The sequence below is a fragment of the Cyprinus carpio genome, chromosome B16, assembly GCF_018340385.1.
Source record: "Cyprinus carpio isolate SPL01 chromosome B16, ASM1834038v1, whole genome shotgun sequence".
Classification (NCBI taxonomy): domain Eukaryota; kingdom Metazoa; phylum Chordata; class Actinopteri; order Cypriniformes; family Cyprinidae; genus Cyprinus; species Cyprinus carpio.
The window spans coordinates 11,170,729-11,183,544 of record NC_056612.1 but is presented as its reverse complement, the minus strand read 5'-3'; the positions used below and the strand labels follow the sequence as shown (position 1 = coordinate 11,183,544).

The following is a 12,816-nucleotide window of genomic DNA, read 5'->3' as shown; positions in this document are numbered from 1 at the left end:
CTGTCCAGAGGGACTGATGACGAACCGACCGTTTTGTGGTCTTTGTTATGCTACGAAATTTTCCATAGCAAGAAAAAGCGGAATAAAACTGTTTCATGCCAAAGGTAGCGCGCGACGGAGGCAGCTAAAGGCTATTTTGTAACGCATTTGGTCAGACAACATGGAAACCGGATTGGCCTTCAGTGGTGTGGGATCCCCACCAAGAAGTCAATTCAAAAATGATATGGGATTAAACTGGAAATATGAAAATCGGAAGAATTCGTAAAATGGACAGTTTGTGTATGGCAAGCCGTTTTAACATTTATTCTTATAAAACTAACTTGTATCTATTTTAATGTTATTAGTCTTAGTAGTAGGCTAAGTAATCCAGTAGTGGCCTATCTGTTAATTTCACTAGAAACTATTCATGAGACATTTATTTCTTTTGCTACTAGTCACTTTCCCAATAGTGACAGACGACTATTCAGTTTTGATCATAAATAACAAACTGCACATTTTTGCCATTGTAGTAAATGTTGCTGTTCCACTTGTTCCACTTTATAGCAATTATTATTTTTAGGTACTTATGCAACTCCTGTTAGTATAGACAGTATCTCTGCCGCTCATGTGGAAGACTGGGAGAGCTAGTTCTGGTGATTTTGATAAAAACATTTTTTGGTGTTTGATTCCTAACTCTAAGGTTGTGGGTTTGAGTCATGGGCCGGCAATACCACGACTGAGGTGCCCTTGAGCAAGGCACCAAACCCAACTGCTCCCCGGGCGCTGTGGCATAAAATGGCTGCCCACTGCTCCAGGTGTGTGTGTGTTCACTGCTGTGTGTGTGCACTTTGGATGGGTTAAATGCAGAGCACGAATTCTGAGTATGGGTCACCATACTTGGCTGTATGTTACTTTCACTTTAGTAGGCCTATTCCAGTAGCTTGAAGATCTGTTTCATACTGACTAGAAGCAAAGGAATATCAGTTTCTAAAGAATACAGTGAAAAATTGAACAGGTACCAGATGCTATTATATAACTTATTATTACTAGCAATTTAAAAATAAACACTAGTAACAAAATACTAACAGCAATAAATTAAAAATACATCAAATTAAAATACTAGTTAATTTTCAGAAATAATGTTAAACAGCTTGTGGTTTATGTGGAGATCAAAATGCATATCATGACCTGTTATAAACTTTGTATGACTTTTCTCTGAATAATAATAATAATTATTAACAGACATTTATCAATCTGTTGTATTCAGAAGTATCTTAATAAAAACTAGATTTAATTTATATACTGATATGTGTGTAGTTTTATGAAAAGCCCTTTGAATGAATTTCAGTATTAACCATTAAACCTGCATTGTTTTTCATTGTCAATATAAAGTCTTTTAAAAGACATTTCATGTCATTAAAATGTTAAATACTTTGCATAGTGCCACAGATACCACTGAAATATAGGTAATTTTTAACTAAATGTCTGATTGCATGATTGTAGTTGTGTTTGATGTTTTCCGTGGTAGACAATGCAGTCAGTTTGTTTAGTTACTAATCATATACTTGATGGCAGGTATTCTAACTAGAATAACTAACAGACATCTCAAACCACGTATGGCCATTGGCTTTTCTAATATAAACATGTCTTAAACAATTTAATGATCTGCACTCTGTCTCTTCTGTGGTCTATTCATTTCACAACATAGTTAACTTGCAACAGTGTTGAGAGTAAGCCTATAGAAAAACCAAACAAACCAATATTTTACTTAGAAACTTTATTAGCAATTTCAGCTGAATTAGGGCTGTTAAAAAGATTGAAATTTTTTTTTTAAAAAATAGCATTTTTACTTTATAATCATATTAGATGTTTATGCACAAGTACTTGAGCCTTGTTGATCAGGGTATGATGTGTCAGTAGTTATTGCTCATCTTTATCTCACTGTTCAGTCGACAGGTCCTCTCAGCTTCATGAGGAAATTTGTGATGAGTTTCCAGTAGGAAACATCCTGACAGTTCCAGGTGGTGCCCCGTAGTGGACAGAGCCCTCTACAAAACTGTTAACACCCACTGAGCACAGCTGCATCTCTTCCTCTCCTCAGAAGACCCACATTTGTTGAACTATTTGTAAATCTTTATATTTTCTTGCTTCTACAGGTCTGATGTTGTGTTGGTATTATTAAATGGCCTTTTCTGTCTAAACATGATTTGTTTTGAGTTAACAGCAAGAACACTTCCAGCTTCACCACAGATCCCACCTAATGACAGACCTGTATGTTTGGATACAATTAGGGCATTTACTGAATTTTCTTTCTTCTTAAGTATTTTATTTATGCTTACGTTTTCACGATTTTCTGAACTTTTATTTGTGAATATAGTACCTCAGTGCTCTGCTCAGTATAATTATTAGGCAGGGTTGGCAGCTAGCCATGGTAACCAGGACAACTCCTTTATCATGTCTAAAGCCCCACAGAGGTTAAAATGAGGGCATCATTGTGTTCACTGAATCAGTAAACCTTTATTGTATCTCAGTTTGCAGGGATCTGCTCAGAGGACTGTTCTGAAATCAGGTTGTTTGTAAATAGCCAGATAGCAAGTGGCATTTGGTTGTTATTGCCCTAACCGTGAAATGAGTATCTAAGCAGGGCCGTAACCATTGAGGGGGGCAAGTCCCCTACAATAATCTGATATAGTCAAACTATAAGAAATAGAGGCCCATGATTACTGAATTTTAAATTATTTCACAGTTAGCCTTATGTTAAGTATTAAATGAACACTAGCAACATACCATTTGGGTCTTTCTGTTGTGCAGCTATCTTACTCCAATTTTACCTAATTTCACCTCTTATTTTACCTTTTCGCTATGTGTGTGTGTGTGTGTGTGTGTGTGTGTGTGTGTGTGTGTGTATATATATATATATATGTATATATATATATATACATACATATATATATACTCTCACAAGTGTTGAAATTCAGATTAAAACAAGCATAATCATTCTTTAAATGTCTTGAGATTAGATTTTGTGTCATGGTAATAGAAGAAATTATAGCTGTATATTATTTGCAAATAGTTTGAATTGTTTACTTTACAATAATTTGAAGTTTGTATGGTTCTTTTTTCATTTTTCCTCAAATCCTTTAAAATTCCTCATGAATAAGTAAATAAATAAATACTAGTTAATAGGTAGTAATTGTCTACTAAGCAGGACCTGCATGGGACATACATGACACTAAAAAGAGAATTTCCATTGACATCAAAGCAGATTTTTAAAATATGTAGTATTTAAAATATTGTTATTATATAGAATTATAATATATATATATATATATATATATATATATATATATATATATATATATATATATATATATATATATATATATATATATATATAAAATCTTTTTAAAAGATGGTGTAGCTAGTGTAACCATGATGAATGAATCCATTTTGTTATGCAACAAGAAAACCAAATTAGAGATATGCGTGAAAGGTCATTACCTCGTCACATACTTTAACCATTATTGTTTAGGTCACATTAAGCGGTTTTTTTTTTCTTGGTTACACCATGTGACACGTTTAGATATATTAAATCGAGATGTTTGAAGTGTGTAGTGTATTTTGTAAACATATCTATTTATTAATTGTAAACTTTATTCATAGGAATCGGCACGAGACTGGTCAGACATAAAGGCGTCCATTGTGTGTTTCGAGTGTCATTTACGTTTGAGAGTTCAGCGCCTCCGGGTTTCCGTAGTTGTGCAGATGGCGGTGCAGGAGATGCGGATGCTCTAGTTTCTTGCGAATCGTCCTTGCTTCAGATATCACGACGGCGAAGTTGTTGCTTAGTCACTGAGGGAATCGGACAGACGACACCGCAGAGCGCGATTTAATTTCTCATTCTTTTATATTTGAAAAGGATTTATATCTCCTTTGTTTTGTGTAAGTTTGTCAATACTGTGCGCGTCACATTCTGGGCCTCTCAGGTTTAGCATTACTGATAACGTTCATATTGAAGACAGCTGCACTCTTTGTTTTCATTGTTTTCAGCTATTGCGGAGTTGACAGTGGTTTTTCGTCGTGTATCGGCGTATGGTGTGCTGGTTAAAATTGCTGAGTTGTTGGTTTGGCTAAAATTGACGCTGATTGTGAATGCTAAGTTAGCTTTGGCGCAGTTTTGCCTCAGAAGGCAGATAACTAGTGCTTCACCGCAAATAGCAAGTACGCGAGGTTCTACAGAGGTGTATATGTCGAAAACAGGTTTGTAATAGTCGCCAGTGTTATGATAAAACCGCTGGAAATAAAAGTGATCGTGCAGCACGGATTATGTTTTGACTCGATGAGGAAGCCGGAGATGTAGTTTCTGTGTGGTGGAAATGAGAGCTCAGTCGTGCATTGGTTACATAAAAAATGCCGCAAAATGGGACATCTCGTTGTAAAGTCGGTGGAAGACGCCTTCCTTTTATGTTTTGCAACTGAAAATACGGCTCACTAAATGTTTCTGGTTGATAGTCACTAGAAAATGATTTTAATTTATTTAATTCTAGACAGTTTGGATGTACATTTGGTGTGAGTTTTGTGTGTTAATTTGCAGTAAAATGGAAGGTTTGCTTGAGGGTAAACTGCATTTCTGAGTCTCATTGTTTTCATTTAAAGCAGTGGTTCCCACTCTTTTTACTCCAAGGCCTCACATTGTCCAAGAGAATGTATTTATTTTAGTGCTTATGCCATAATGACTTAAAGGGTTAGTTCATCCAAAAATGAAAATTAGCCCATAAATTACTCACCCTCAAGTCATCCTAGGTGTATATGACTTTCTTCTTCCAGACAAATCTAGTCGTAGTTACATTAAAAATTGTCTTTGATCTTTCAGGCTGTTTAATGCCAGTCAGTGGGTGTTGCATGCATCAGTCCAAAAGAAGTTAAATAAAAAGTGCCCATCCATTAAAAAAAAAGTGTCTCTCACGGCTCCGGAGGTTGAAAAAAGGCCTCCTGTAGAGAACTGATGCATTTTTGTAGAAAAATATCCATATTCAAAACGTAATAATCACTTTAATGTAGCTTGCGCTCACTGTTGTACACAGAAGCAGCTCCGGGAGGATGACGTATGGAGGCTGGCGTTGCGCATGCGGCGCTCAGAAGTGACGAACGCGGAAATGCAGGGGAGAGATCACAACAACGGTCACTAATTAGAAGTACAAAATGAGGATTTGTAAAGAAGAATAATGGAGGATTTGGATATAAGCCAAGAGGAGAGTGGTTTTCCTTTGCTAAAGTAAGGAAACTTTGCTTCCTTTGCTCCTGTTAATAAACGTTGGTTTTCACGAGAGTCACTAGTGCATGTGCGATGCCGACCTCATACGTCATCCCCCGGAGCTGCTTCCGTGTACAACTGTTGGCGCAGGCTACATCAAAGTGATTATTACGTTTTGAATATGGATATTTTTCTTACACAAACGCATCGATTTGCTACAGGAGGCCTTTGTTCATCCCCCAGAGCCAAGTGAGACACTTTTTTTTTTTTTTTTTTTTTTTTAATGGATCGATGCATTTTATTTAATTTCTTTTGGACTGACTCTAGAGCTGCACCATTAATCGTTAAAAGATTGTGATCTCGATTCAGACACCCACGCGATCTCATTTCTAAATGACAACGATTCCCCGAGTCTATTAAACCTTTGACAGAGTCTTACCAGATCATTTAAATCTGTGTTCGCACTGCCGCTGACACAGAAGCCCCTTTCACACTGAGATTCCGGATAATACACAAGTAATGTGTCCTGGCAATTGTTCCCGGATCATTAGATTTTAGTTCATTCACACTGCCAGTGATTTTCCGGAATCTGTGCATGTGTTCACACACAACCTGTAAAGGTCTCGTAATGACATGTGACATCAGGATGTGACGTGTAATGCACAAGTCAAAAACACTAGGAACATTAACTTTCACTTAAGCTGGTGAATGATCTCCGCTTCAGCTGGAAAGTGAGGAGCTAACTGATCTCTGCTTCAATACAGTTTGCACATTTTTTTCGTCACGAACGTTGACCTGCCTTCAAAACACCTGGTAAAAGAGTTGCACGATAACGTGCGTCATCACTACGACACACCCTTTACGGCATTGGTTCTGGCTTTTGTTCGCACAGAGCTTGTTCCGGGACTGAACCCGGCAATGTTACTAGGTCCCCAACCCGGGATCAATCCCGGGACGTGTTTGCGTTCACACAGAAGGCGATGCGTCAATTTTCCGGGACCAACAGTGTGAAAGGGGCAATTTATTTGTCAGTGAATGAATTATTCTTTCAAGAGAATTGTTCAAAAACGCTGATTCATCCAGTAATGAAACAAGTGAAGTAGGTTTATGAGTGAGTCTTTGAATCATTGATTCAAACAATTTTTTCTTAATTTTAATATTAAAAATTGGTGTATTAAATTTATTATATACACACTACCAGTCAAAAGTTTTTGAACCATAAGATGTGTAATGTATTTTAAAGAAGTCTCTTTTGCTCATCAAGCCTGCATTTATTTTATCCAAAGTACAGCAAAAACAGTTAAATTTTTAAATATTTTTACAATTGAAAATAACTGCTTTCTATTTGAATGTATTTAAAAATGTAATTTATTCCTGTGATTTCAAACCTATATTTTTAGCATCTTTACTCCAATCTTCAGTGCCACATGATCCTTCAGAAATCATTCTGATATTCTGATTTGCTGTTTAAAAAAAAAAGTATCATTATGTTGAAAACAGTTAAGTAGATAAAAAAACTATTGACTTCAAGCATTTGAATGATATAGTGCAGGGGTTCTCAAACCTCTCCATGAAGTACCCCCAGCTCTGCACGTTTTGTATGTCTCCCTATATCTGACACACCCACTTCAGGTCTTGCAGTCTCCACTAATGAGCTGATGAGTTGATTCAGGTGTGATAATTGAGGGAGACATACAAAATGTGCAGGACAGGGGGTACTCCAGGACAGGTTTGAGTACCACTGGTATAGTGTATACTGTTACAAAAGCTTATTTCAGATAAATGCTGAGCTTTTATTCATCAAAAGAATCCTGAAAAAAATCAAGAGTTTTTAAAGATAATAATATAATACAAAATGTATCTTGAACAGCAAATCAGCCTATTAGAATGATTTCTGAAGGATTGTATGATTCTGAAGACTGGAGTAATGATGCTGAAAATTCAGCTTCCATCACAGGAATAAATTACATTTTAAAATATATTCCAATAGAAAGCAGTTATTATAAATTGTAAAAATATTTCACAATATTACTACTTTTGCTGTATTTTGGATCAAATAAATGTATGCTTGGTGAGCAGAAGAGAATTCTTTAAAAACATAAAATATCTTACTGTTCAAAACCTTTTGGACTGGTAGTGTATATTAAAATGTTTAATAATTCATTCAAATTAATTCAACACTTTTAAATAGACTACAGCAATAATATTTTGTCACACATTATTTTGTTTAGTTCAGAATCGTGATCTCTTTGAGACAAAAAAATTGTGATTCTCCATTTATCCAGAATCGTGCAGCTCTAACTGAAGCACTGCAACACCCGCTGAGTGCCATTAAACAGCTTCAAAGATCAAAGACAATTTTTAATATAACTCCGACTGGATTCATCTGAAAGAAGAAAGTCATATACACTAGAGCCTGACCGATATATAATTTTGCCAATATTATTGGCTGATATTAGCCTGCCGCCGATATGAAAATGCTTGAAATGGTGTAATTACTTGGGTTGTCCAGCAGAGCGTGCTCCATTGTTTGCTACTGGTGACCTGGATGAAGTGCTTTAAAGCTCAAGTCTATGGAAAACCATTGAAACTTTGAACAACCATATCTCCATCGAATCCGCACCCAATTCGAGGGATCCCTTCAGCTCGAGGAACCCTCTCGAACGCGAATTGAGTCTGGGGTTCAGGAGTTAACGGGTGGTTAAATTTGCAGTCCGGCACCGACCGATCTAGCGATCCTGGGGGGCTACCGACAAGCGGAGGGTGGTGTTCCCAAGATATGACACGTTGACACCAGTCAACACTTTCACTTCAGAAAGGAGGTATCTTGTGCTCACTAACACATTTGTACATTTAGCAGATGCTTTTATCCAAAGCGACTTACAGTGCATTCAGGCTAACAGTGCATTCAGGCTAACTTTTTTACCTAACATGTGTTCCCTGGGAATTAAACCCACAACCTTTTGTGCTGCTAACGCAATGCTCTACCACTGAGCTACAGCTACTGAGCTACAGGAACACAGGTATCTTGTTCCGTAAGTGCCCTGTGAAGTGGACTTCACGTGAAATTCTGCCATGATTACAGTTCTAAGGGAACATACATGTTACATTCAAAGGGAATTAAAGTGCGCGAGACGTGAATTTATATTGTATTTATTTACAGAGATATATTATATCACACTTCACACTTCTCTAGTAAGTTTCGTATGTGTGTGAAGACAAACGAGTGCAAATCCGTGAATGAATGTTCCGAAGTGAAATGAACTTCAACAGAATAAAGTTGAATGGAATTGAATTTAATTAAATTTGAATAAACTTAAACTTCACTGTTCAGTGCACTAATGTCAGACTCATTTTGGATAATAAAGTTTATTGTTAAATGCCCTGCGTCCATTTCATATCTCTTTCATGTCATTATAAGTGTTTCATCACCACATTTGAGTGATCACTGGTTATGTATATACAGTACCAGTCAAATGTTTGGACACATGGATGGGAAAGTGTCCAAACATTTGACTGGTACTGTACTATAATATACACAAAGAATATCGGCAGATATATCGATATCCGCCTTTTTACTCCCTAATATCGGTATCTGCCCCAAAAAAAACATATCGGTCGGGCTCTAATATACACCTGGGATGACTTGAGGGTGAGTAATTTATGGGCTTATTTTCATTTTTGGGTGAACTAACCCTTTAACCATGATTAAACACGATTCATTAAAATATTAAGTATGATTAGTTTTGTTTATTTTAGAAGTGTAGATGTCCCAGCTTGTGTTCCTTTGCCAGTCTTGTTCCCTGCTCACCTTCCTCATTCTTTCCTGTCTCAATCCTTCAACCGTGCTGTCTAAAAAAGGCAAAAACTTATCAAATTTAAATAATAACAATCGTTTTGCAAAACTGAGTTTGCTGAGGCCCCCTTCTTGAGAACCACTGATTTAAAAGCATTTATAGTTCAGATGTTGCACTGAAGGTGGAATTGTGTGTTCGGTGTATTGGATTGTTTGAATTGTATTGTTTGATGGCTGTACAGTACAGTTTGTAAGTGGCTGTTGAGCTTCATGTTAAGAGCCTTGTTATTTGAAATACTTAATGAGTTGAGGTACTCCATTGTCTACTGTAGATGAGTTTCTATTGGAAACTGCATATTATAAAATTATAACAAACAGAGTTTAATCATATTTGCGATATGTGACTTTTAGCTGTACGGATGCTAGTAGCGATATCTGTAAATTCTTTAAACTGATACAGAGGTTCTCTCTGATAGTGTAGTCAGTTTTTAATTAATCAGGTTTAATTGTGAATGGAGTTCATATTACTTGCACAGTTGCACATGGAAACTGAAAGAATGATGTTGAAGGTTGTAAAACTAGCCTTTCCTGTTAATCCAAATCTTGTGAAACAAAGTTGTTTTTCTTGATCCGAAGATGACATTATTTGCTGCAGACCGGCTGTTATTGTTGTTAGCGCTTTGTTTTCTTTGTTAGTTTTTTTTTTTGGCTGTAAGAAGTCAGTTTCACATAACTTTGCAGTTTAACCTTGGTTTGAAAATGAAAGTTGGGATCTCTTTTGAATATTGTTATATGGAGGCAGTAGTTGAGTCAGCGATAACGCTATTATATGTGCCCCTTGTCTGCAGGTCCTGTTGTGTATGCTCCATCATGGCTGTGGTCATCCGATTACAGGGACTCAGAATCACGGCTGGTTCTGAGGACATTCGCAATTTCTTCACTGGGCTCAGAATACCTGATGGTGGGGTTCATATAGTTGGTGGGGAGCTTGAGGAAGCTTTCATAATATTTGCATCTGACGAAGATGCGAGGCGAGCGATGACGCGCTCAGGGGGCTGCATTAAGGGCTCTCCCGTCAACTTGCTCCTGAGTAGCAAGTCAGAAATGCAGAGTGTTCTCGAGGAAAGCACTAGAAGGCCTGAGTTAAAAAGCAGGGGCATGTACAAGGAGGTTGTCAAAAGTCCTTCTGCGGAACGAGGTCCTCTACCATTCAATAAGGACCCAAGATTAGACATACGAAGGCCGGATCATCAAGAGATGAGGAACAGGCCTTCTCTATCTTCATTCAGTGAGACACGACACCAGAGAGAAGGAAGCACAACAGAGAGAGATGAGGTTTATCTGAAATTGACAGGGATGCCATTCTCTGCGACAAAGGACAATGTCTATAACTTTTTCAGTGGGTTACAGATTGAAGACATTATGTTTTTGAGAAACCCCAGAGGACAGTTCAACGGCCAGAGTATTGTGCGCCTTGCTACCAAACAGGATGCAGTTGAAGGTCTGAAGAGGGATCGAGAATACATTGGACCGCGGTATATCCAAGTAACAAGATGCTCCGAGGAGCAGTGGCTGGCAGAAGGAGGTCTCGTTAAACCGGACAATCGGAAAAGAGCATCCTTAGAGCGAGCGAGATCTCGATCTCCCATTTCCTACAAGTCAAGATCACGATCGCCCTCTCATGAAGAATACTGTGTCATGTTTGAGAACTTGCCTTACATGGTTGAAAAGAGAGATTTGAGGGTGTTACTTCATCCGGTTTCTTTGAAAGATGATCAGATTATTATCTTTGCCCAAAAAAAGGATGATAGGACCAGATCGGCTGTTGTGGTGTTTAGAAGTCTCACAGACTATTGTGCTGGTTTGGCTCATAATAAGGAAATGTTGATGAACAAGGTAGTGTACGTGTCACCCATCTCCAAGGAGAAAATGGTCACCTTGTTGGAATCGTCTGTTGACTCAAGGGACGAGGGAAAAGAGTCGAGACGTTCCGCAGAAGCACCCCAGTCTCAACGAAACAATCCTGACTCGCAGTTGAGGTGTCTCTACGTGCGCAATCTCCCATTTGACGTTCGTAAGGTGGAGATCATGGACTTCTTTCATGGATATCCGCTCTCAGAGGATAGGGTTGTCTTATTGCGGGATGAAAGAGGTGCTGGGCTCGGTGAGGCTTTGGTGATCTTTCAATCTGAGAAGGAGGCCATGACGGCACAGTCCCTAAACGGACAGCGGTTTCTTGGATCTGAAGTCATGCTTAAGTGCATAACGATTGGCCAGATGCAGAAGTTTGGCGTCAATGACCAGTTGATGGATAGCCCACAAGAAAGGAACTTCCAGAGAACCGAAGCTTTCAACGATGGTCCTTGTTTTTCGAACACCCCGATGCCCCGAGATGATTTTGAGATGCCGCCTAATTTGCGCCAGGGTTATGGAGGTCATGATCGCTTTGAGCCTAATTTTGGCCGCAATGATGCATTTGGGCCGGGACCGGATGGTAATGGACGTCAGTGTTACGGATCACCTGACCAACAACTTGACGGTCCGACTTGTCTGAAATTGGTCAATCTACCCTCTCAGATAAGGATCGATGAGATTTATGACTTCTTCTATGGATACAGAGTGATCCCAGGTTCTGCCTCATTGCTGTATGATAGAAATGGAGCTCCCAAACGTTCAGCAACGGTAGCTTTCGAAACCCACAGAGAGGCGCTCACTGCTCTTCAAGAATTAAATGGACGACCAATTGGCACCAGAAAAATTCAGATTTTATTTGTGTAGATATGGTTTTAGACTACAGTCTTCTTACTTTATTTCCTTTTTTTAAAGTTGTATGTGCTTTTTCACTGATTAACAAGTGAATTTTTTTTTTTGCTTTTCATAAATCTGCAGATGAAACACTGCTATAATTTAGATTCATACTTTTATATCTTGACTGTTTGAAAATAGTGCATTTGTATGCATGCCAGTGACAGTATCTAGACTCAGTATTATTTGTGCTGTTGAATGTTTCCCCCAGAGTAATGACTACAAGTTGAGATTTTATTAAATGTCACCGATTTATTTAGTTTTTAAATAAAATCAGATCTAAAAGAATCTTAACATTGTGAAATTGTATGTAAATTTCTTTCTACAACCAGATAAATTGTCAGTTCATGTTTAATGCTATTAAAGGCATCAGCTTGTTCTTCTGATTTCTTTCTGACAGTGTCTTGTTTTTTCTTGCAGTGGTTCACAAATGGTTTCTTTGCCCAGTTGATTATATATATATATATATATATATATATATATATATATATATATATATATATATATATATATATATATAACATATATGTTGCATATTTTTACGTAGATTTTATAAATTATGTAGTTGATGCTTATTCCATGCTGTCGACCACAGCATGTTGTTCAGTGTAGATAGTTTATCAGCATTCGGGTCTTTTTCTTTTTGCTTAACAGACTGTTCTGCAATGTGCTCAGTGCATTGTCATGGGATCATTTTCCAAGTGATTTAAACCACAGTATTTAACAGAGGTCAGTCAAATGCTTTGGTACTCACAACAACGGCTTTTAACAATCACGTGCTCGACTGAGAAAGAAGAAACCACTAGAGGTCACTGCAGTACAATGGATCAAGAAAAAAAAAAAAACCTGCCTTGGTATAGAAAAGTGTGTGCCTGACACTTAAAAAAGGAGCGGGAGAAGGTAATACGAATCCTAGAGATGGTTGGTATTGTAATTATGAAGAAGTAACTGGGACGCTTGGCACGCCATGCTTTATGAAGAG

The 12,816-nt window shown here is 37.7% G+C and overlaps 1 protein-coding gene and 1 long non-coding RNA gene across 3 annotated transcripts; both read left to right on the top strand.

Annotated features, from left to right (window-relative positions):
• Positions 1–145: 145 nt before the first annotated feature.
• On the top strand, positions 146–2,180 carry LOC122139959. The gene is made up of 2 exons (XR_006156684.1): positions 146–279; positions 1,929–2,180. It is a non-coding gene; the product is annotated as an uncharacterized LOC122139959 (long non-coding RNA).
• Positions 2,181–3,692: 1,512 nt separating this feature from the next.
• Positions 3,693–12,220, top strand: rbm12bb (RNA binding motif protein 12Bb). Of its 2 annotated transcripts, none has more exons than XM_042740716.1 (2): positions 3,693–3,921; positions 9,878–12,220. In XM_042740716.1, the coding sequence occupies exon 2, from the start codon at positions 9,900–9,902 to the stop codon at positions 11,805–11,807; it is 1,908 nt and encodes a 635-aa protein (XP_042596650.1). In that variant the 5' UTR covers positions 3,693–3,921; positions 9,878–9,899; the 3' UTR covers positions 11,808–12,220. The 2 variants fall into 2 exon arrangements, with proteins under 2 accessions (XP_042596650.1, XP_042596651.1); XM_042740717.1 differs by lacking the exon at positions 3,693–3,921 and adding an exon at positions 7,379–8,055.
• The last annotated feature ends 596 nt before the right edge of the window (positions 12,221–12,816 follow it).

Coding starts and splice junctions, on each gene's coding strand:
- rbm12bb (XM_042740716.1), top strand. CDS start 9,900: ATGGCTGTGGTCATCCGATTACAGGGACTCAGAATCACGGCTGGTTCT.